We start from the raw sequence: 22,793 nt of genomic DNA, 5'->3' as shown, positions 1-22,793 counted from the left end.
AATGGGGAGCAATGAGGCTCAATGGGGGCAATGGGGGGGATGGGGGCAATGGGGGGCAATAGGGGTGTGATGGGGGGCAATGGGGAGCAATGAGGCTCAATGGGGGCGATGGGGGGGGTCTTTCTGTGCTATTATGGGATGGAGCCCCCCCTCCCCTGCAGCAAATGGTGACGGCGCTGGACAAGACCTGGCACCCGGAGCACTTCTGCTGCACCCATTGTGGGGCGGTGCTGGGGGAGCAGGGTCAGAGCCCCCATGCACCCCATAGACCCCATATCCCGTACCCCATAGACCCCATACATCCCATATACCCCATAGACCCCATACATCCCATATACCCCATAGACCCCATACATCCCATATACCCCATAGACCCCATACATCCCATATACCCCATAGACCCCATACATCCCATATACCCCATAGACCCCATACATCCCATATACCCCATAGACCCCATACATCCCATATACCCCATAGACCCCATACATCCCATATACCCCATACATCCTATAGAGCCCATACCTGCCCTATACCCCACATACGCCGTGTACCCCACACATCCCCTATACTCCCTACCCCCATCCCCTCTATACCCCACATACCCCATATACCTCATATACCCCACACACCCCACATACCCCCATATCCCCCACATCCCCCACACGCCCCACACCCCCCATACCCCCACACCCCCCATACCCCCACACCCCCCATAACTCCATACCCCCCACACCCCCCACACCCCCAATAACCCCATTACCTCCCTTCCCCCCCCATACCCCCCACACCCCCCATACCTCCCCCATACCCCCCATTACCCCACACACCCCCCACACACCCCCCATACTCCCTATACCCCCCACACCCCCATACACCCCCCATACCCCCCACACCCCCCATACCCCCATTACCCCACACACCCCCCCCACACCCCCCATACCCCTACACCCCCCATACCCCCCACACTCCCCACATCCCTCACAGCCCCATATCCCCCACACCCCCATACCCCCCATTACCCCCCACACCCCCATATCCCCCACACCCCCCACACCCCCACATCCCCCCTTACCCCCACCCCCCCCACCCCCCCACTAACCCCCCCCACCGAAGCCCCGTTCCCGTTGCAGGGTTCCTGGCCCGGGACCTCCTCCCCTACTGCCCCCAGGACTTTGGGCTCCTCTTCGGGAGCCGCTGCCGGGGCTGCGCCCGCCCCATCCTGGCCGGGTTCATCGCGGCCCTGCAGGGGCTCTGGCACCCCCAGTGCTTCGTGTGCGCGGTGAGGACCCAGGGAGCCCCAGGGAGCCCCAGAGAGCCCCAGAGAGCCCCATAGAACCCCATAGAGCCCCATAGAGCCCCATAGAGCCCCAGAGAGCCCCAGAGAGCCCCATAGAGCCCCATAGAACTCCATAGAGCCCATAGAGCCCCAGAGAGCCCCAGAGAGCCCCAGAGTGCCCATAGAGCCCCATAGAGCTCCATAGAGCTCCATAGAGCCCCATAGAGCCCCATAGAGCCCCATAGAGCCCCATAGAGCTCCATAGAGCCCCATAGAGCCCATAGAACCCCATAGAAACCCATAGAGCCCATTGAACCCCATAGAGCCCCAGAGAGCCCAGAGAGCCCCAGAGAGCCCATATATCTCATATATCCCATATCCCATTTATCCCATGTCTCCCATGTACCCCATAGCCCATATCCCACATCCATCTAACCCATATCCTATATCCCATACCCCATATATCCCATATCCCATACCCCCTATATTCTATACCCCATATACCCCATATCCCCTATATGCTATACCACATATATCCCATATCCCATACCCCCTATATTCTATACACCATATACCCCATATACCCCATATATCCCATATATCCCATCCATCCCATATATCCCATATCCCAAATCCCATATCCCATATACCCCATATATCCCATATACCCCATATAGCCCATATACCCCATATACCCCATATATCCCATATATTCCATATAACCCATGTACCCCATACCCCATATATCCCATATATTCCATATGCCCCATATACCCCATATCCCATCTATCCCATATACCCCATATATCCCATATCCCATATCCCACATCCCATATCCCATATATCCCATACCCCATATCTCACATCCCATATCCCATACCCCATATACCTCATATATCCCATACCCCCTATATCCCATACCCCATGTACCCCATACCCCATGTACCCCATATCCATACCCTTAATCCCGTTATCCCACCCTCAGGAATGCTCCTCTCCCATCACCGGAGGCACCTTCTTCGAGGCCAACGGGCGCCCCGTGTGCCAGCGCCATTCCCAGCCCCATTCCCAGCGCCATTCCCAGCCCCATTCCCAGCCCCAGAGCTGCTCCTTCTGCCTCCAGCCCCTGGATGGGGCGGCCCCACAGCAGCGCGACGGGAAGCTCTACTGCCCGCTCTGCGCCCAGCACCTGCTCCAGTGAGGGGCCCCATGGCCTGCCCTGCCCCATAGGTGCCCAATGGCCTGCCCCATGCATGGCCAATGGACCCATAGGTGCCCAATGGCCTGCCCCATACATGGCCAATGGACCCATAGGTGCCCAATGGCCTGCCCCATACATGCCCAATGGACCCATAGGTGCCCAATGGCCTGCCCCATACATGGCCAATGGACCCATAGATGGCCAACGGACCCATAGATGGCCAGTGGACCCATAGATGGCCAACGGACCCATAGATGGCCAACGGACCCATAGATGGCCAGTGGACCCATAGATGGCCAGTGGACCCATAGATGGCCAACGGACCCATAGATGGCCAGTGGACCCATAGATGGCCAGTGGACCCATAGATGGCCAACGGACCCATAGATGGCCAGTGGACCCATAGATGGCCAATGGACCCATAGATGGCCAACAGACCCATAGATGGCCAGTGGACCCATAGATGGCCAACGGACCCATAGATGCCCAATGGACCCATAGATAGCCAATGGACCCATAGATGGCCAACGGACCCATAGATGGCCAACGGACCCATAGATGGCCAATGGACCCATAGATGGCCAATGGACCCATAGATGGCCAGTGGACCCATACATGGCCAATGGACCCATAGATGGCCAATGGACCCATTACAACCACCGTAAGGTCCCGTTTTGGGTCCAATTCTCCCCATTTTGGGTCAAGTCCTCCTATTTTGGGTCAAATTTTCCCCATTTTGGGTCTAAATCTATTCGTTTTGGGTCATTTCCTCCCATTTTGGGTCTAAATCTATTCATTTTGGGTCATTTCCTCCCATTTTGGGTCTAAATCTATTCATTTTGGGTCATTTCCCCCCATTTTGGGTCTAAATCTATTCATTTTGGGTTTAAATCTATTCATTTTGGGTCATTTCCCCCCATTTTGGGCCATTTCCTCCCCATCCCTTGATGCCCCCCCCCCCATCTCCCCCTTTCATCAATGGGGGGACCCCAAGAGTCCAAAAGGGTCAATTTATTCCCATCAAGCAACGGGGACCCCAACCTTGGGGGGGCTCCAATGGAACAAAGGGGGGGCCCATGGGACCCAATGGGGGGCCTTTGGGTTTGAAGGGATCCCCCCCTTCCTCCCGGGCTTGGTATGTTCCAATGAGGGAGGGTGGGAGGTCCCATTGAGCCAATGGGGAGCGTGGGAGCGTCCAATGAGCCAATGGGGAGCGTGGGAGCGTCCATTGAGCCAATGGGGGGGGTGATGGGGTGTTCCATTGAAGGCAATGGGGGTGATGGGATGTTCCATTGAAGGCAATGGGGGTGATGGGAGATTCCATTGAGCCAATGGGGGGGGTGATGGGGTGTTCCATTGAAGGCAATGGGGGTGATGGGATGTTCCATTAAAGGCAATGGGGGTGATGGGATGTTCCAGTGAAGGCAATGGGGGTGATGGGATGTTCCATTGAAGCAAATGGGGGTGATGGGATGTTCCATTGAAGGCAATGGGGTTTAATGGGATGTTCCATTGGGGCCAATGGGGTTTAATGGGAGGTTCCATTGAATCCAATGGGGTTTAATGGGATGTTCCATTGAAGCCAATGGGGTTTAATGGGAGGTTCCATTGGGGCCAATGGGGTTTAATGGGATGTTCCAATGAAGCCAATGGGGTTTAAGGGGAGGTTCCATTGCAGGCAATGGGGTTTATTGGGGGGTTCCATTGCAGGCAATGGGGTTTATTGGGGGGTTCCATTGCAGGCAATGGGGGGTCCCGGTGCGTGCCCCCCCTCACTCGCCCTCCTTGTCCTCCCCATGGGTGATGATGTAGCAGATGTTCTTGTAGTCCACGTTGCCGGCCACGTCGGGGGGGAAGGCGGCCCACATGTTCCTGATCTGAGCCCCATAGGCCATTAGAGACACCCCATAGGGGCCCTTATAGGCCGTTATAGACCCCCCCCATAGGCCATTATAGACCCTCCTATAGAATCCCCTATACGCCTCCCATACACCATAAGAGACTCCCCATAGACCCCCTATAGACCATTACAGACCCCCGCCATACACCCCCCCATAGAGCATTGTAGACCCCCTATAGACAGTTACAGACCCCCCTATAGACCTCCTATAGACCACCCCCATAGACCCCCCCATAGACCATTATAAACGCCCCATAGACCCCCCTATAAAGCATTATAGACCCCCCCATAGACCCCCTTATAGACCATTATAGACCCCCTATAGGGCCCCCTACAGACCATTATAGACCCCCCGATATGGGCCTCACCTCCTCAGGGGTGAACCGGTCACACTGGGTGGTCAGGAGCTCCTCCAGGCTGGGGGGGGGCAAAGGGGCGGGGCTTAGAGATGGCCACGCCCCCTGAACCCCCATATCCCATAATACCCCATATACCCCATACCCCATATCCCACACCCCATATCCCATACCCCATATACCCCATATCCCATATACCCCATATCCCATACCCCATATCCCACACCCCATATACCCCATATACCCCATATATCCCATATACCCCATACCCCATATACCCCATATCCCATACCCCATATACCCCATATCCCATACCCCATATACCCCATATCCCATACCCCATATACCCCATATACCCCATATCCCATACCCCATATACCTCATATCCCACACCCCATATACCCCATATCCCATACCCCATATACCCCATATCCCATACCCCATACATCCCATATCTCATACCGCATACCCCATATACCCCATATCCCATATATCCCATACCCCATATATCCCCATATATCCCATACATCACGTATACCCCATACCCCATACACCCCATACCCCATATACCCCATACCCCATATACCCCATATATCCCATACCCCATATACCCCATATATCCCATATACCCCATATCCCATACCCCATATACCCCATACATCCCATACCCCATATCCCATACCCCATATACCCCATACCCCATATACCCCATACCCCATATCCCATACCCCATACACCCCACATCCCCCCCATATCTCACAAGCTCTTCTTGATGGTTCCCTTCCCATCGGGATCCAGCACCTTGAACGCCCCCATGATGACGTCCTCGGGGTCCGCACCTGATTGGACGGCGCCAGTGGGTCAATGGGTCCCTATGGTCGCTATGGGTCTCTATGGTTCCCTATGGGTCTGTATGGTCTCAATGGGTCCCTATGGTGTCTATGGGTCTCTATGGTTCCCTATGGGTCTGTATGGTCTCAGTGGGTCCCTATGGTGTCTATGGGTCTCTATGGTTCCCTATGGGTCTGTATGGTCTCAGTGGGTCCCTATGGTGTCTGTGGGTCTCTATGGTTCCCTATGGGTCTGTATGGTCTCAGTGGGTCCCTATGGTGTCTATGGGTCTCTATGGTTCCCTATGGGTCTGTAATGGGTCCCTATGTGTCTATGGTCTCTATGGTTCCCTATGGGTCTGTATGGTGGGTCCCTATGTGTCTATGGGTCTCTATGGTTCCCTATGGGTCTGTATGGTCTCAGTGGGTCCCTATGGTGTCTATGGGTCTCTATGGTTCCCTATGGGTCTGTATGGTCTCAGTGGGTCCCTATGGTGTCTATGGGTCTCTATGGTTCCCTATGGGTCTGTATGGTCTCAGTGGGTCCCTATGGTGTCTGTGGGTCTCTATGGTTCCCTATGGGTCTGTATGGTCTCAGTGGGTCCCTATGGTGTCTATGGGTCGCTATGGGGCTCACCCTTGAGCTTCTCCCCGAACATGGTCAGGAACACGGTGAAGTTGATGGGGCCCGAAGCCTCCTTGATCATCGCGTCCAGCTCCTCGTTCTTCACGTTCATACGGCCTGGAGGGGGCGGGGCCTCAGCAGGACACGCCCCTCTGCCCCATAGACCACGCCCCCAGCCCCATAGACCACATCCCTGCCCCATAGACAAAGCCCATACCTCATAGACCATGTCCCCTGCCCCATAGACCACGTCCCCTGCCCCATAGACCACATCCCTGCTCCATAGACAAAGCCCATACCCCATAGACCATGTCCCCTGTCCCATAGACCACGCCCCTCTGCCCCATAGACCACGCCCCCAGCCCCATAGACCACATCCCGGACCCATAGACAAAGCCCATACCCCATAGACCATGTCCCCTGCCCCATAGACCACATCCCCTGCCCCATAGACCACATCCCCTGCCACATAGACAAAGCCCATACCCCATAGACCACGTCCCCTGCCCCATAGACCACATCCCTGCCCCATAGACAAAGCCCATACCCCATAGACCAGGTCCCCTGCCCCATAGACCACATCCCCTGCCCCATAGACCACATCCCTGCCCCATAGACAAAGCCCATACCCCATAGACCATGTCACCTGCCCCATAGACCACATCCCCTGCCCCATAGACCACGTCCCCTGCCCCATAGACAAAGCCCATACCCCATAGACCATGTCACCTGTCCCATAGACCACATCCCCTGCCCCATAGACCACGTCCCCTGCCCCACAGACCACATCCCTGCCCCACAGACAAAGCCCATGCCCCATAGACCATGTCACCTGTCCCATAGACCATGTCCCCTGCCCCATAGACAAAGCCCATACCCCATAGACCACATCCCTGCCCCATAGATAAAGCCCATACCCCATAGACCACGTCCCCTGCCCCATAGACCACGCCCCCAGCCCCATAGACCACATCCCTGCCCCATAGACAAAGCCCATACCCCATAGACCATGTCACCTGCCCCATAGACCACATCCCCTGCCCCATAGACCACGTCCCCTGCCCCATAGACCACCCCCTTCCCTATACCCATCATTCAGATGAAGCCACGCCCCCTTACCTCTAAGCCCCGCCCATCTCCAAGCCCCTCCCCTTTCCCATAGGCGTCCATTGAAGCCTCTCCCCTTCCCATTAAGCCCCTTCCCTTCCCCATTGCAGCCCCTCCCCTTCAAGCCCCTCCCCTTCCGTTAGGCCCCGCCCCCTGTAGCCCCGCCCCTACCCATGGCGGCAAAGGTCTCCCTCAGGTCGTCCTTGTCAATGATCCCATCCCTGTTCTGGTCAATGACCGTGAAGGCCTGGGAAAAGGGGGCGGAGCCAAGGGGAGCGCGGGGACCAATCAGACCGCGGGGGGGGGGGCGTGGCCACAAGGGGCCCCCATCGAGGTGAATGGGAAGGGGAAGGAGAGGGCGGGGGTGAATGAGAGGCAGGGTTATCCATAGGGATGAATGGGGAGGGGGGCGGAGCTTAAGGGGAAGGGGGCGGGGCTTAAGGGGGAAGGGGGCGTGGCCAATGGGGGTCCCCACCTCCTTGAACTCCTGGATCTGGGTCTGGTCGAACATGGAGAAGACGTTGGAGCTGCCCTCGGCCGCGCGGCGCTTCGCCTTCTTGGGGGCCTGTGGGGCGCTGGGGGTCCTTATGGGGCTCTATAGGGCTCTGTGGGGGTCTATGGGGTGTCCATGGGGCTCTATAGGGCTCTGTGGGGGTCTATGGGGTGTCCATGGGGCTCTATGGGGCTCTGTGGGGGTCTATGGGGTGTCCATGGGGGTCTATGGGGGTGCTATAGGGGTCTATGGGGGTCTGTGGGGTGTCCATGGGGCTCTGTGGGGGGTCTATGGGGTGTCCATGGGGGTCTATGGGGGGACTATAGGGGTCTATGGGGTGTCCATGGGGGTCTATGGGGCTCTATGGGGGTCTCTATGGGGCTCTATGGGGCTCTATGGGGGTCTGGGGGTGTCTATGGGGGTCTATGGGGTGTCCATGGGGCTCTATGGGGGTCTAGGGGGTGTCTATGGGGGTCTATGGGGTGTCCATGAGGCTCTATGGGGCTCTGTGGGGGTCTATGGGGTGTCCATGGGGGTCTATGGGTCTTAATAGGGGGGGTTTATAGGGGGTCTATGGGGCTCTGTGGCATGTTTATGGGGCTCTATGTTGTGTCCATGGGGGTCTATGGGGGGTCTATGGGGTAATAAAGGGGAGCTATGGGTGTCTATGGGGGCTCTGTGTCTGTTGGGGGGTTGGGAGGGTCCAAGGGGGCTTCATAGGGGCCCTATGGGGCTCTACTTGGCGCTATGGGTCTCTATTGGGTATCTATAGGGGTCTATGGGGTATCTATAGGGGTCTATGGGGGTTCTAGAGGGCTCTATAGGGCTCTATGGGGTATCTATAGGGCTCTATAGGGGTCTATGGGGTATCTATAGGGCTCTATAGGGGTCTATGGGGTGTCTATAGGGCTCTATAGGGGTCTATGGGGTGTCTATGGGGTTTCTATAGGGCTCTATAGGGCTCTATGGGTGTGTATCTCTATGGGGCTCTATAGGGCTCTATGGGGTGTCTATGGGGTTTCTATAGGGCTCTATGGGGGTCAGGCTCTCACCATTGTCTCCTCGCAGCCGGGGGGGGGTCGCTGTGGGCTCCGTCCAATCGCGGGGGGTTTTATTGCCCCCCTTGGGGGGGAGGGGTCCGGCCCCGCCCCTTTCCTCGCCCCTCCCCCCGCCTTGAGGCTCCTCGTGCCCTTTCTCGGGAATAACCGGGAATAGAAACGGGAGGGGGAGGGGGAGGGGGAGGGGGGGACCCCGCACCTGCTGCCCCTCCCCCACCCTGCAGCTGCTGCGGGGGGAGGGGAAGGAGGGGGAGGGGAGGGGGGGGCGATCCCATTGATCCCAGTACGGATCCCATTGATCCCAATGGCTCCCAGTACGGATCCCATTGATCCCAGTGTTCCCAGTATGGATCCCATTGATCCCAGTACGGATCCCATTGATCCCAGTGTTCCCAGTATGGATCCCATTGATCCCAGTACGGATCCCATTGATCCCAATGGCTCCCAGTGCAGATCCCATTGATCCCAGTGCTCCCAGTATGGATCCCATTGATCCCATTGGTCCCAGTACGGATCCCATTGACCACAGTACGGATCCCAGTGCTCCCAGTATGGATCCCATTGATCCCAGTATGGATCTCATTGATCCCCATGCTCCTAGTACGGATCCCATTGCTCCCAGTACAGATCCCATTGATCCCAGTGCTCCCAGTATGGATCCCATTGACCCCAGTGCTCCCAGTACAGATCCCATTGATCCCAGTATGGATCCCATTGACCCCAGTGCTCCCAGTACAGACCCCATTGATCCCAATGGCTCTCAGTATGGATCCCATTGATCCCAGTATGGATCCTATTGATCCCAGTACGGATCCCATTGATCCCAATGGATCCCATTGATCCCAGTGCTCCCAATGGCTTCCAGTACGGATCCCATTGATCCCAGTACAGATCCCATTGATCCCAATGGATCCCATTGATCCCATTGTGTCTCTTGGCGCCACTCCCAGCACCCCCCCCCCAGCCAATCAGCGCCAAGGGGCGGGGCCAAGCTCAGCCAATGGCGTGCGAGCAACCCGGGGGGGGGGCACAAGAAGGAGACGATGACGCGATGACGTCACAACGCCCCCTCGGGGGGGGGGGGGCATCCCTGGATGTGACGTCACGACGTGGCGGGGGGGGAACGACACGAGCTGACGTCACCGGCGACGTCACGACGAAACCCCGCGTTCCCCTTCCCAAGGCGCTTCCGGATTGGCTCCTTCCCAGGGCCGGAAGGGGAGGGGCAATGAGGAAAGGGGGGGGTGCGGTCACGTGAGCGAGATCACGTGACGCCGCGGCGGCAGCGACTCGCGGGCGGGTAACCGGGGGGGGGTGGGAAAGGGGAGATCACGTGATCGGGGGGCTATGGGGCGCTATAGGGCTCTATGGGGCTATATAGGGTTCTATGGGGGGGTCTGTGGGGGGTCTGTGGGGCTCTATGGGGGTCTATGGGTTGTCTATGGGGAGTCTATGGGGTTCTATAGGGGTCTATGGGGCTCTGTAGGGGTCTATGGGGGGTCTGGAGAGTCTGTGGGGCACTATAGGGGGGCTATGGGGGTCTATGTTTTGTCTATGGGGCTCTATAGGGGTCTGTGGAGTCTATGGGGCTCTATGGGAGGGCTATGGGGGTCTAAGGGGTGTTTATGGGGCTCTATAGGGGTCTATGGGGATCTGTGGGGGGCTATGGGGTGTCTATAGGGGTCTACGGGGGCGTTTATGGGGGTCTGTGGGGCTCTGTGGGGGGTCTATGGGGGCCTATGGGGGGTCTATGGCGGTCCATGGGGTGTCTGTGGGTGTCTGTGGGGTCTATAGGGGTCTGTGGGGGTCTGTAGTGTTCTATAGGGGTCTGTGTATGTCTCTGGCGCCGCTCTCTATGGGGCAGCCCCATAACCCCCCCGCATTGTTTCCCCCCTCCCCAGGCCTGCCCCATGGCGTCGGGGCCGGAGCTGCTTCGCGCCGACGACACCGGCGATGGGGGGAGCCCGTCGTGCCCCACCGCACCCCATAGCGACGGCCCCTGCCCCATAGCGCCCCATAGCGACGGCTCCTGCCCCATAGCGCCCCATAGCGATGGCCCCTGCCCCACAGCGCCCCCCGGCGCCCGCCTGAGCATCGCCATCCTCTGCTACATCAACCTGCTCAACTACATGGACCGCTTCACTGTGGCCGGTACCTTAGGGGGGGGGCTCTATGGGGCGCTATGGGGTGACATAGGGTGGCTGTGGGTCGCTCTGGGTCCCTATGGGTGCTATGGGTCCCTATGGATGTTATAGGTGTTATGGGTCCTTACGAGTTCCTATGGGTGCTATGGGTCCCTATGGGTGCTATGGGTCCCTATGGGTGCTATGGGTCCCTATGCATCCCTATGGGTGCTATGGGGCAGCCCCACATTCTCCCCCCGCCCCAGGCGTCCTCCCCGACGTTGAGGATTTCTTCAGCATCGGCGACAGCAGCTCCGGGCTCCTGCAGACAGGTGCGACCCCCCCTGCCCCACACGTGTGGGGCTGCCCCATAGCCATGCGGCTGTCCCATACATAAGGTTCTGAGTCACAGCTATGGGGCTGCCCTATGCCTAGGGGACTGAGTCACAGCTATGAGGGTGCCCCATACATAGGGGGCTGAGCCACAGCTATGGGGCTGCCCCATACATAGGGGGCTGAGCCACAGCTATGGGGCTGCCCTATACATAAGGGGCTGAGCCGCTGCAATGGGACTGCCCCACACATAGGGATCTGCCCCCCACATAGCGGCCTGCCCCCCACTTATGGGTCTGCCCCCCACATAGGGGCCTGCCCCACACTTATGGGGCTGCCCCACAGTGTTCATTGGCAGTTACATGGTGCTGGCGCCCCTCTGTGGCTATTGGGGGGATCGCAAGAGCCGGAAGCGGCTCCTGAGCCTCGGCCTTGCCCTATGGGCGGCTGCGACCATGGCCGGGAGCTTCGTGCCCCCCCAGGTGAGGGGCTATGGGGCGCTATGGGGCGCTATGGGGCTTTATGGGGGGGTTATGGGGGTCTATGGGGCTCTATGGGGGGGTTATGGGGGTCTATGGGGCTCTATGGGGGTCTTTTGGGGGGGCTATGGGGGGACTATGGGGCGCTATGAGGGAGCTGTGGGGGTCTATGGGTGGCTATGGGGGTCTGTGGGGGGCTGAGGGTGTCTATGGGGGGGTATGGGGGATGGTCAGGGTGGGTAATGGGGTGCTTGTGGGGCAACCCCTTTATTCCCCCTACTCCATAGAGCCCACATAGACCCCATTGATCCCCATTGAGCCCCATTGATCCCCATTGAGCCCCATTCACACCCACTGAACCCAGTGATCACATAGGCCCCATAGCCCCCCATAGACCCCCCCCATAACCCCCCCATAGCCCACCCTAGCCCCCCATAGACCCCCATAGGCCACTATGGACCCCCATAGACCCCCCATAGATCCCCATAGCCCCCACATAGAACCCCATCGCCCCCCCATGGCCCCCATTGACCCCCATATCCCCACATAGCCCCCCCATAGCCCCCCCATAGACACCCCCATAGCCCCCCAGCCCCATAGCCCCCCCATATCCCCCCATAGCCCCCCCATAGACCCCCATTACCCCCTATTACCCCATAGATCCCCATATCCCCCCATAGCCCCCCATAGAGCCCCATAGCCCCCCCCATAGACACCCCCATAGCCCCCCATAGCCCCCCCATAGACACCCCCATAGCCCCCCATACCTCCTAGACCCCCATAGCCCCCCATAGCCCCCCATAGCCCCATAGCCCCCCATAGCCCCATAGCCCCCCATAGCCCCATAGCCCCCCATAGCCCCCATAACCCCCCATAGCCCCCCATAGCCCCCCATAGCCCCCCCATATCCCCCCATAGCACCCCATAGCCCCCCCAGCCCCATAGCCCCCCATAGCCCCCCATAGCCCCCCCAGCCCCATAGCCCCCTTGGCGCAGGGGTTCTGGGCGCTGTTGCTGGCGCGGGCGCTGGTGGGTGCTGGTGAAGCCGCCTTCTCCACGGTGGCCCCGACCCTCGTGGCCGACCTGAGCCCCCCCGGGCCCCCCCGCAGCCGTGCCCTGGGGGGGTTCTACCTGGCTGTGCCCCTGGGCAGGTAATGGGGGGCTATGGGGGGGCTATGGGGGGGTGTGGGGGGGTCTATGGAGGGTTATGAGGGGTCTATGGGGGAATATGGGGGAGCTATGGGGGTCTGTGGGGGGGTTATGGGGGCTGTGAGGGGTCTGGGGTGGGATATGTGGGTCTATGGGGGGTTATGGGGGGCTATGAGGGGTCTGTGGGGGGACATGGGGGGATAATGGGGGTCTATGGGAGGGTCTATGGAGGGTTATGAGGGGTCTATGTGGGGATATGGGGGAGCTATGGGGGTCTGTCGGGGGATATGGGGGTCTATGGGGGGGTTATGGGGGCTATGAGGGGTCTGGGGTGGGATATGTGGGTCTATGGGGGGGTTATGGGGGGCTATGAGGGGTCTATGGGGGTCTGTGGGGGGATATGGGGGGATAATGTGGGTCTATGGGGGCGTCTATGGAGGGTTATGAGGGGTCTATGTGGGGATATGGGGGAGCTATGGGGGTCTGTGGGGGGATATGGGGGTCTATGGGGGGGTTATGGGGTCTCTGGGGGGTCTGGGGGGGATATGGGGGGATAATGGGGGTCTATGGGGGGGTCTGTGGGGGGCTATGGGGGGTCTATGTGGGGATATGGGGGAGCTATGGGGGTCTGTGGGGGGATATGTGGGTCTATGGGGGGGTTATGGGGGGTCTGTGGGGGGATATGGGGGGATAATGGGGGAGCTATGGGGGTCTGTGGGGGGGCTATGGGGGGCCTAGGGGATGCTATGGGGGGTCTATGGGGTGTCTATTTGGGGCTATGGGGAGTCTATGGGGGTCTAGACGGGGGGTATGGTGGGCTATGGGGGTCTGTGGGTGTCTATGGGGCATCTTTTGGGGGCTATGGGGGGTCTATGGGGGTTGTATGGCAGGCCTAGGGGGAGTCCAGGTGGGTCTAGGGGGTTCTAAAGGGGGCTATGGGGGGCTGTGGGGTGCATGACCCCACATCCCCCCCCCCCCCAGTGGCCTGGGTTACATCACGGGGGCAAAGGTCAAGGAGGTGGCAACTGATTGGCGCTGGGCCCTGCGGGTGAGAAACCCCCCCGTGACCCCATGTGACCCCCATGGATCCCATTGACCCCATTCATACCTATTGATCCCCATTGACCCCATTGACCCTCATTGATCCCCATTGATCCCATTCATACCCATTGACTCCCATTGATTCCATTGATACCCATTGATCCCCATTCATACCCATTGATACCCATTGATACCCATTGATACCCATTGATCCCATTTGTACCCATTGATCCCCATTGACCCCCATTGATCCCATTGACCCCATTCATACCCATTGACCCCCATTGACCCCATTCATACCCATTGATACCCATTGATCCCATTGACCCCCATTGACCCCATTCATACCCATTGATACCCATTGATCCCCATTGACCCCATTCATACCCATTGATACCCATTGATCCCATTGGACCCCATTGACCCCCATTGAACCCCATTGATCCCCATTGACCCCCATTGACCCCCATTGATCCCCATTGACCCCATTGATCCCCATTGATCCCATTTGTACCCATTGATCCCCATTGACCCCCATTGATCCCCCCCATTGACCCCCATTGACCCCATTCATACCCATTGCCCCCCATTGACCCCCATTGATCCCCATTGACCCCATTCATACCCATTGCCCCCCATTGACCCCCATTGATCCCCATTGACCCCATTCATACCCATTGACCCCCATTGCCCCCCATTGCCCCCTGCAGGTGACCCCCGTGCTGGGGTTGGTGGCGCTGGCGCTGTTGGTGACCCTGGTGACCGACCCCCCCCGGGGGGGCACCGAGACCCCCCCCGGCACCCCCCTGACCCACAGCGCGTGGGGCAGCGACCTCCGGGACCTGCTCACCAAGTGACTGCATGGGGGGGCCATAGGGACTGCATGGGGGGCAGGGGGGGCAATGGGGGTGATGGGAGTCACGGGGGACATGGGGGGCAGTGGGGACATGGGGGGCAATGGGGGTGATGGGAGTCAGTGGGGCCATGGGGGGCAATGGGGCCATGGGGGGCAATGGGTGTCTTATGTGTGTCTGTGGGTGCCTGTGGGGGGTCTGTGGGTACCCCATGGTACCTTATGGTGCCATAGGGTGCTATTGGTAGGATCGGGTGCTGTAGGATGCCATTGGGGTACCTTTGGGTGCCATAGGGGTCCCGTAGGATGCTCTCGGGTGCCATAGGAGTAACATAGGATCCCATAGGGTGCCATAGGGTCCCATGGGGTGCCATAGGGTCCCACAGGGTGCCATAGGATCCCATAGGGTGCCATAGGGGTCCCATAGGGTGCCATAGGATCCCATAGGGTCCCATAGGGTGCCATAGGGATACCATAGGGTGCCATAGGATCCCATAGGGTGCCATAGGGGTCCCATAGGATGCTCTAGGGTGCCATAGTGTCCCATAGGGTCCCATAGGGTGCCACAGGGTGCCATAGGGTCCCATAGGGTGCCATAGTGTCCCATAGGGTCCCATAGGGTGCCACAGGGTGCCATAGGGTCCCATAGGGTGCCATAGGGTGCCATAGGGATCCCATAGGGTGCCATAGGGATACCATAGGGTGCCATAGGGATAACATAGGGTGCCATAGGGTGCCATAGGGTGCCACAGGGTGCCATAGGTTCCCACAGGGTGCCATAGGGTGCCATAGGTATCCCATAGGGTGCCATAGGGTCCCATAGGTTCCCACAGGGTGCCACAGGGTGCCATAGGGATCCCATAGGGTGCCACAGGGTGCCACAGGGATCCCATAGGGTGCCACAGGGTGCCACAGGGATCCCATAGGGTGCCACAGGGTCCCATAGGGATCCCATAGGGTGCCACAGGGTGCCATAGGGTGCCATAGGGATCCCTTAGTGTCCCATAGGGTGCCATAGGGATCCCATAGGGTGCCACAGGGTGCCACAGGGTGCCATAGGGATCCCATAGGGTGCCATAGGGATACCACAGGGTGCCATAGGGATCCCATAGGGATCCCATAGGGTGCCACAGGGTGCCACAGGGTGCCACAGGGTGCCACAGGGTGCCATAGGGATACCATAGGGTGCCATAGGGTGCCACAGGGTGCCACAGGGTGCCACAGGGTGCCATAGGGATACCATAGGGTGCCATAGGGTGCCGTGTCCCCCCAGCCGCTCGCTGGTGCTCTCCACGCTGGGTTTCACGGCCGTGGCCTTCGTGACGGGGGCGCTGGCGCTCTGGGCCCCCGCGTTCCTGGTGCGGTGCCGCGAGGCGACGGGAAGGGGGGAGCCCTGCCCCCGGGGGCACCGCTGCGAGAGCAGCGAGAGGTGGGAGCCCCATTCATCCCCATTGACACCCATTCATCCCATTGATCCCATTCATCCCCATTGATCCCATTGATCCCATTCATCCCCATTGACACCCATTCATCCCATTGATCCCATTCATCCCCATTCATCCCCATTCATCCCATTCATCCCCATTGACACCCATTGATCCCATTCATCCCCATTGATCCCATTCATCCCCATTGACTCCCATTCATCCCATTCATCCCCATTGACACCCATTCATCCCCATTGACTCCCATTGATCCCATTGACACCCATTGATCCCCATTCATCCCATTCATCCCCATTGATCCCATTCATCCCCATTCATCCCATTCATCCCCATTGATCCCATTCATCCCATTCATCCCCATTGACACCCATTGATCCCATTGATCCCATTCATCCCCATTGATCCCATTGATCCCCATTGACACCCATTGATCCCATTGACACCCATTGATCCCATTCATCCCCATTGATCCCATTCATCCCCATTGATCCCATTCATCCCCATTGACTCCCATTGATCCCATTCATCCCCATTGATCCCATTGATCCCCATTGACACCCATTGATCCCACTGACACCCATTCATCCCATTCATCCCCATTGACTCCCATTCATCCCATTGACACCCATTGACACCCATTGATACCCATTGATCCCATTGATCCCATTCATCCCCATTGACTCCCATTCATCCCATTGACACCCATTCATCCCATTGACACCCATTGATCCCATTCATCCCCATTGACACCCATTCATCCCCATTGATCCCATTGATCCCCATTGACACCCATTCATCCCATTGACACCCATTCATCCCATTGACACCCATTGATCCCATTCATCCCCATTGACACCCATTGATCCCATTCATCCCCATTGACTCCCATTCATCCCATTCATCCCCATTGATCCCATTGACACCCATTGACACCCATTGATCCCATTCATCCCATTCATCCCATTCATCCCATTGACACCCATTCATCCCATTCATCCCCATTGACACCCATTGATCCCATTGATAACCATTGATCCCATTGACACCCATTCATCCCCACTGACACCCATTCATCCCCATTGACACCCATTGATCCCATTGATAACCACTGACACCCATTGATCCCATTGCTCCCCATTGATAACCCGTTGGTAATCATTCATACCCATTGATAACCCATTCATACCCATTCATACTCATTGACCCCATTGATCCCATTGATACCCATCACCCCCTTACCCCCATTGCCCCCCATTACCCATTTCCCCTCTCACCCCATTACCCCCATTGCCCCCCATTACCCCATTGCCCCCATTACCCCCATTGACCCCCATTGCCCCCCATTGCCCCCATTGCCCCCCATTACCCCATTGCCTCCATTACCCCCATAGCCCCCATTGACCCCCATCTCCCCACTTCCCAGCATGCTCTTCGGGGCTCTGACGGTGGCCTCGGGGGTGCTGGGGGTGGGGCTGGGGGCGGAGCTTTCCCGGCGCTGGAGCCCCCATTGCCCCCGGGCTGAGCCCCTGCTCTGCGCTATGGGGCTGCTGGGGGCTGCCCCCTGCCTGCTGCTCGCCATCATGGCCGCCCGGCCCAGCCCCACGGCGGCCTATGTGAGTGCCTATGGGGTGTCAATGGGGGGGCTGTGGGGGGACTATGAGAGTCTATGGGGTGTTTATGGGGGTCTATGGGGGCTATGTGGGTCTATGGGATTGCAAAGGGGTGTCTATGGGGGTCTATGGGGTGGCTGTGGGAGTCTGTGTGGGTCTATGATTATTTGTGGGGGGCTATAGGGCTCTGTGGGGGGCTATGGGGTGGCTATGGCATATCTGTGGGTCTTTATGCTGTCTCTGTGGGGTGTCTGTGGATCTCTATGGGGCCTCTATGGGTTTTTATGGGGTCTCTGTGGGGTCTCTGTGGGGTCTCTATGGGGTCTCTGTGGGGTCTCTATGGGGTGTCTGTGGGTTTCTATAGGGTCTCTATGGGTCTCTCCCCACAGATCTTCATCTTCCTGGGGGAGTCGCTGCTCAGCCTCAACTGGGCCATCGTGGCTGAGATCCTTATGGTGGGTCCTGCCCCATAGCCCCCCACAAACCCCCCATAGACACCCCATATCCCTCCATAGACCCCTCCATAGACCCCCCATAGACCCCCATAGGCCGTCATAGATGCCCATAGACTCCCCCGTAGCCCCCCATAGACCTCCATAGAGCCCCATAGCCCCCCATAGACCCCCATAGCCCCACATAGATCCCCCATAGACCTCCATAGATCCCCCATAGACCCCCTTAGACCCCCCACAGCCCCCCATAGACCCCCATAGGCCCCCCATAAAGACCCCTCATAGCCCCCCATAGACCCCCCATAGACCCCTATAGACCCCCCTATTCCCCCATCTCCCCCACGGATGGGTCCATGTGTATGGTTATGGGGGGGGGGGTGTCCGTGTGTGATCACGTGACCTCCCCCCCCAGCACGTGGTGGTGCCCACACGTCGCTCCACGGCCGAGGCGCTGCAGATCATCACCTCCCACCTGCTGGGGGACGCCGGGAGCCCCGTGCTCGTGGGGGCGGTCAGACAGGGGCTGTGGGGGGCTATGGGGGGATATGGGGGTCTATGGGGGGCTATGGAGGGGCTATGGGGGGGCTATGGGGGGTCTAGAGGGGATATGGGGGTCTGTGGAGGGGCTATGGGGGTCTGGGGGGGGCTATGGGGGTCTATGGGGGGTCTGTGGAGGGGCTATGGGGGGCTATGGGGGGTCTAGGGGGGGGTCTAGGGGGCATATGGGGGTCTGTGGAGGGGCTATGGGGGTCTGGGGGGGCTATGGGGGTCTATGGGGGGTCTGGGGAGGGGCTATGGGGGGCTATGGGGAGCTATGGGGGTCTATGGGAGGCTGTGGTGGTCTATGTGGTGGTTATGGGCATCTGTGGGGGTCTATGGTGTGCCTATGGGGGTCTGTGGGTGGGCTATGGGGGGTCTATGGAAGGGTCTATGGGGCTTTGTGGGGTGTATATGGGTGTCTATGGGGTGTATATGTGGGTGTATGGGTGTCAGTGGATGTCTGGGGAGGGGCTATGGGTCGGCTATGAGAGTCAATAGGGATCAATGGGAGTCAATGGGGATCAATGGGAGTCTATGGGGATCAATGGGAGGCAGTGGGGATCAATGGAAGTCAATGGGGATCAGTGGGAGTCAATGGGAATGGGGTCAATGGGAGTCTATGGGGATCAATGGGAATCATTGGGAGTCAATGGGAGTCAATGGGAATCAATGGGAATCAATGGGAATCAATGGGGATCAATGGGGATCAATGGGAGTCAATGGGAATCAATGGGAGTCAATGGGAATCAATGGGAGTCAATGGGAATCAATGGGAATCAATGGGGTCAATGGGCATCAATGGGAGTCAAGGGGCCTCAATGGGCCTCAAACGGCATGAATGGGCCCGGGCGCTGACCCCGCCCCTTCTGTTCCCACGCCCGCAGCTCAGTGATTGGCTGCGCTCCTCCGCCGGCCCCGCCCCTTCCTCCCTGGCGGCCGCGCGCGCGCTGGGGCTCGCGCTCCTGCTCTGCCCCTTCGTGGCCGCGCTCGGGGGCGGGGCCTTCCTGGGCACCGCCTCCGCCTTCCCACGTGACCGCCGGCGCGCGCGGCTCCTGGCGCGGGGTGAGCGGGACCCGTAGGGACCCATAGAGACCCCATAGGGACCCATAGAGACCCCATAGAGACCCATAGAGACCCATAGAGACCCCATAGAGACCCATAGAGACCCCATAGAGACCCCATAGAGACCCATAGAGACCCATAGAGACCCATAGAGACCCCATAGAGACCCATAGAGACCCCATAGGGACCCATAGGGACCCATAGAGACCCATAGAGACCCATAGAGACCCCATAGGGACCCATAGAGACCCATAGAGACCCCATAGGGACCCATAGAGACCCCATAGAGACCCATAGGGACCCATAGAGACCCATAGGGACCCATAGAGACCCCATAGAGACCCATAGGGACCCATAGGGACCCATAGAGACCCATAGGGACCCATAGGGACCCATAGAGACCCCATAGAGACCCCATAGAGACCCATAGAGACCCCATAGGGACACATAGGGACCCATAGAGATCCATAGAGACTCCATAGGGATCCCATAGGGACCCATAGGGACCCATAGAGACCCCATAGGGACACATAGAGACCCATAGAGACCCCATAGGGACACATAGAGACCCATAGAGACCCCATAGAGACCCCATAGAGACCCATAGAGACCCATAGAGACCCATAGGAAACCATAGAGACCCCATAGGGACCCATAGGCACCCATAGAGACCCCATAGGGACCCATAGGGACACATAGGGACCATAGAGACCCATAGAGACCCCATAGGGAACCATAGAGACCCATAGGGACCCATAGAGACCCCATAGGGACCCCATGAAGACCCCATAGAGACCCCAATCGGGACCTCATAGAGACCCCATAGGGACCCCATGGAGACCCCATAGGGACCCATAGAGACCCCATAGGGACCCATAGAGACCCATAGAGACCCATAGGGACATATAGGGATCCATAGGGACCCCATAGGGAACCATGGAGACCTCATAGAGACCCCAGAGAGACCCCATAAAGACGCCATAGAGACCCCATAGGGACCCATAAAGACCCCATAGGGACCCCATAGAGAACCCATAGAGACACATAGGGACTCATAGAGACCCCATAGGGACCCATAGAGACCCCATAGGGACCCACAGAGACCCCATAGGGACCCATAGAGACCCATGGGGACTCAGAAAGACCCCATAGAGACTCCATAGCGACCCCACAGAGACCCATAGAGACACATAGAGACCCATTGGGACCCATAGAGACCCATAGAGACCCATAGAGACCCATAGCGACCCATAGAGACCCATTGGGACCCATAGAGACCCCATAGCGACCCATAGAGACCCATAGAGACACATAGAGACCCATAGAGACCCATAGAGACACATAGAGACCCATAGAGACCCATAGAGACCCATAGAGACCCATAGAGACACATAGAGACCCATAGAGACCCATAGAGACCCATAGAGACCCATAGAGACCCCATAGGGACCCATAGGGAACCATAGAGACCCATAGAGACCCATAGGGACCCATAGGGACCCATAGAGACCCCGTAGGGACCCATAGAGACCCATAGAGACCCATAGAGACCCATAGAGACCCCATAGAGACCCCATAGGGACCCATAGAGACCCCATAGGGACCCATAGAGACCCATAGAGACCCATAGAGACCCCATAGGGACCCCATGGAGACCCCATAGGGACCCATAGAGACCCATAGGAACCCATAGAGACCCCATAGGGACCCATAGAGACCCCATAGAGACCCCATAGGGACCCATAGAGACCCCATAAAGACCCCATAGAGACCCATAGGGACCCCATAGAGACCCATAGGGACCCATAGAGACCCCATAGGGACCCCATAGAGAGACCCCATAGGGACCCCATAGAGAGCCATAGAGACCCATAGGGATCCATAGAGACCCCATAGGGACCCATAGAGACCCCATAGGGACCCCATAGAGAACCCATAGAGACGCATAGGGACCCACAGAGACCTCATAGGGACCCATAGAGACCCCATGGGGACTCAGGAAGACCCCATAGAGACTCCATAGAGACCCATAGCGACCCCACAGAGACCCATAGGGCCCCACAGTGACCCCTTTGTCCCCCCCCATAGGTCTGGACCCCGACGACGAGGAACTCGAGGACCCCGATGACCTCGTGGTGCCACGGGGGGGGCGCCCCACCAAGGTGCCCGTGGCCCATGTGCTGTCCTGACCCCCATCTATGGGGCCCAGACCTACATCAGTGGGGCACAGACCCACATCTATGGGGCACAGACGCCCATCTATGGGGCCCAGAGCCACATAAGGGGGTCATTCGTTGCCCCCCAATGGAGGATCCCGACCCACATCTATGGGGTTCTGACCCACCTAAAGGGGTCATTGACCCCCAGGGGAGGATCCTGACCCGAATCTATAGGGCCCAGACCCACATCTGCAGGTCCCGCACTCAGAATGGGGGTCCTGGACCCACCATGGAGGATCCTGACCCACATCTGTGGGGCCCAGACCCACATCTCTGGGCCTCTGACCCACATAAGGGGGTCACTGACTCACAGCGAAGGATCCTGACCCACATCTATGGGGCCCAGACCCACATCTATGGGGCACAAGCACCGCAGCCCCCAATAAACCTGTTTGGACACCCCAAGTGCTGACTTTGGCTCCTCTGTGGCCCCCTGCCCCACATCTCCCCGCACCCCATTGCCTGCCCCACCACCCCCCATATGTGCCCCATAACCTACCCCATATCTGCCCCATAACCTGACTCATTGCCTGCCCCATAACCAGCCCCATAACCTACCCCATATCTGCCCCATAACCTGACTCATTGCCTGCCCCATAACCAGCCCCATAACCTACCCCATATCTGCCCCATAACCT

The 22,793-nt window shown here is 58.4% G+C and overlaps 3 protein-coding genes across 5 annotated transcripts; 2 read left to right on the top strand and 1 right to left on the bottom strand.

The window, feature by feature from the left end:
• Window positions 1–117: 117 nt before the first annotated feature.
• Window positions 118–2,514, top strand: LOC134156173 (transforming growth factor beta-1-induced transcript 1 protein-like). Its single transcript, XM_062604008.1, has 3 exons — window positions 118–243; window positions 1,134–1,282; window positions 2,265–2,514. Exons 1-3 carry the CDS (start codon window positions 165–167, stop codon window positions 2,478–2,480), a joined length of 444 nt encoding a protein of 147 aa, XP_062459992.1. The 5' UTR covers window positions 118–164; the 3' UTR covers window positions 2,481–2,514.
• Window positions 2,515–4,213: 1,699 nt separating this feature from the next.
• Window positions 4,214–8,902, bottom strand: LOC134156170 (myosin regulatory light chain 11). The gene is made up of 7 exons (XM_062604004.1): window positions 8,844–8,902; window positions 7,774–7,863; window positions 7,470–7,545; window positions 6,204–6,308; window positions 5,497–5,575; window positions 4,749–4,797; window positions 4,214–4,357 (listed from the first exon to the last, which is right to left on the bottom strand). The coding sequence occupies exons 1-7, from the start codon at window positions 8,844–8,846 to the stop codon at window positions 4,253–4,255; spliced, it is 507 nt and encodes a 168-aa protein (XP_062459988.1). The 5' UTR covers window positions 8,847–8,902; the 3' UTR covers window positions 4,214–4,252.
• A 1,126-nt stretch (window positions 8,903–10,028) lies between these two features.
• On the top strand, window positions 10,029–22,497 carry SPNS1 (SPNS lysolipid transporter 1, lysophospholipid). Of its 3 annotated transcripts, XM_062604005.1 has the most exons (13): window positions 10,029–10,149; window positions 10,751–11,000; window positions 11,239–11,304; window positions 11,651–11,787; window positions 12,781–12,935; window positions 13,915–13,981; window positions 14,685–14,827; window positions 16,101–16,256; window positions 17,696–17,885; window positions 18,272–18,337; window positions 18,747–18,845; window positions 19,759–19,936; window positions 22,025–22,497. In XM_062604005.1, exons 2-13 carry the CDS (start codon window positions 10,760–10,762, stop codon window positions 22,123–22,125), a joined length of 1,599 nt encoding a protein of 532 aa, XP_062459989.1. In that variant the 5' UTR covers window positions 10,029–10,149; window positions 10,751–10,759; the 3' UTR covers window positions 22,126–22,497. The 3 variants fall into 3 exon arrangements, with proteins under 3 accessions (XP_062459989.1, XP_062459990.1, XP_062459991.1); XM_062604006.1 differs by lacking the exon at window positions 16,101–16,256; XM_062604007.1 differs by lacking the exons at window positions 12,781–12,935; window positions 13,915–13,981.
• Window positions 22,498–22,793: the final 296 nt, after the last annotated feature.

Source organism: Pezoporus occidentalis, unplaced genomic scaffold, assembly GCF_034315485.1.
Source record: "Pezoporus occidentalis ecotype Australia unplaced genomic scaffold, CSIRO_AGI_Poc_V1 ctg829, whole genome shotgun sequence".
NCBI lineage: Eukaryota > Metazoa > Chordata > Aves > Psittaciformes > Psittacidae > Pezoporus > Pezoporus occidentalis.
This window is presented reverse-complemented; position numbering and strand designations above follow the sequence as displayed.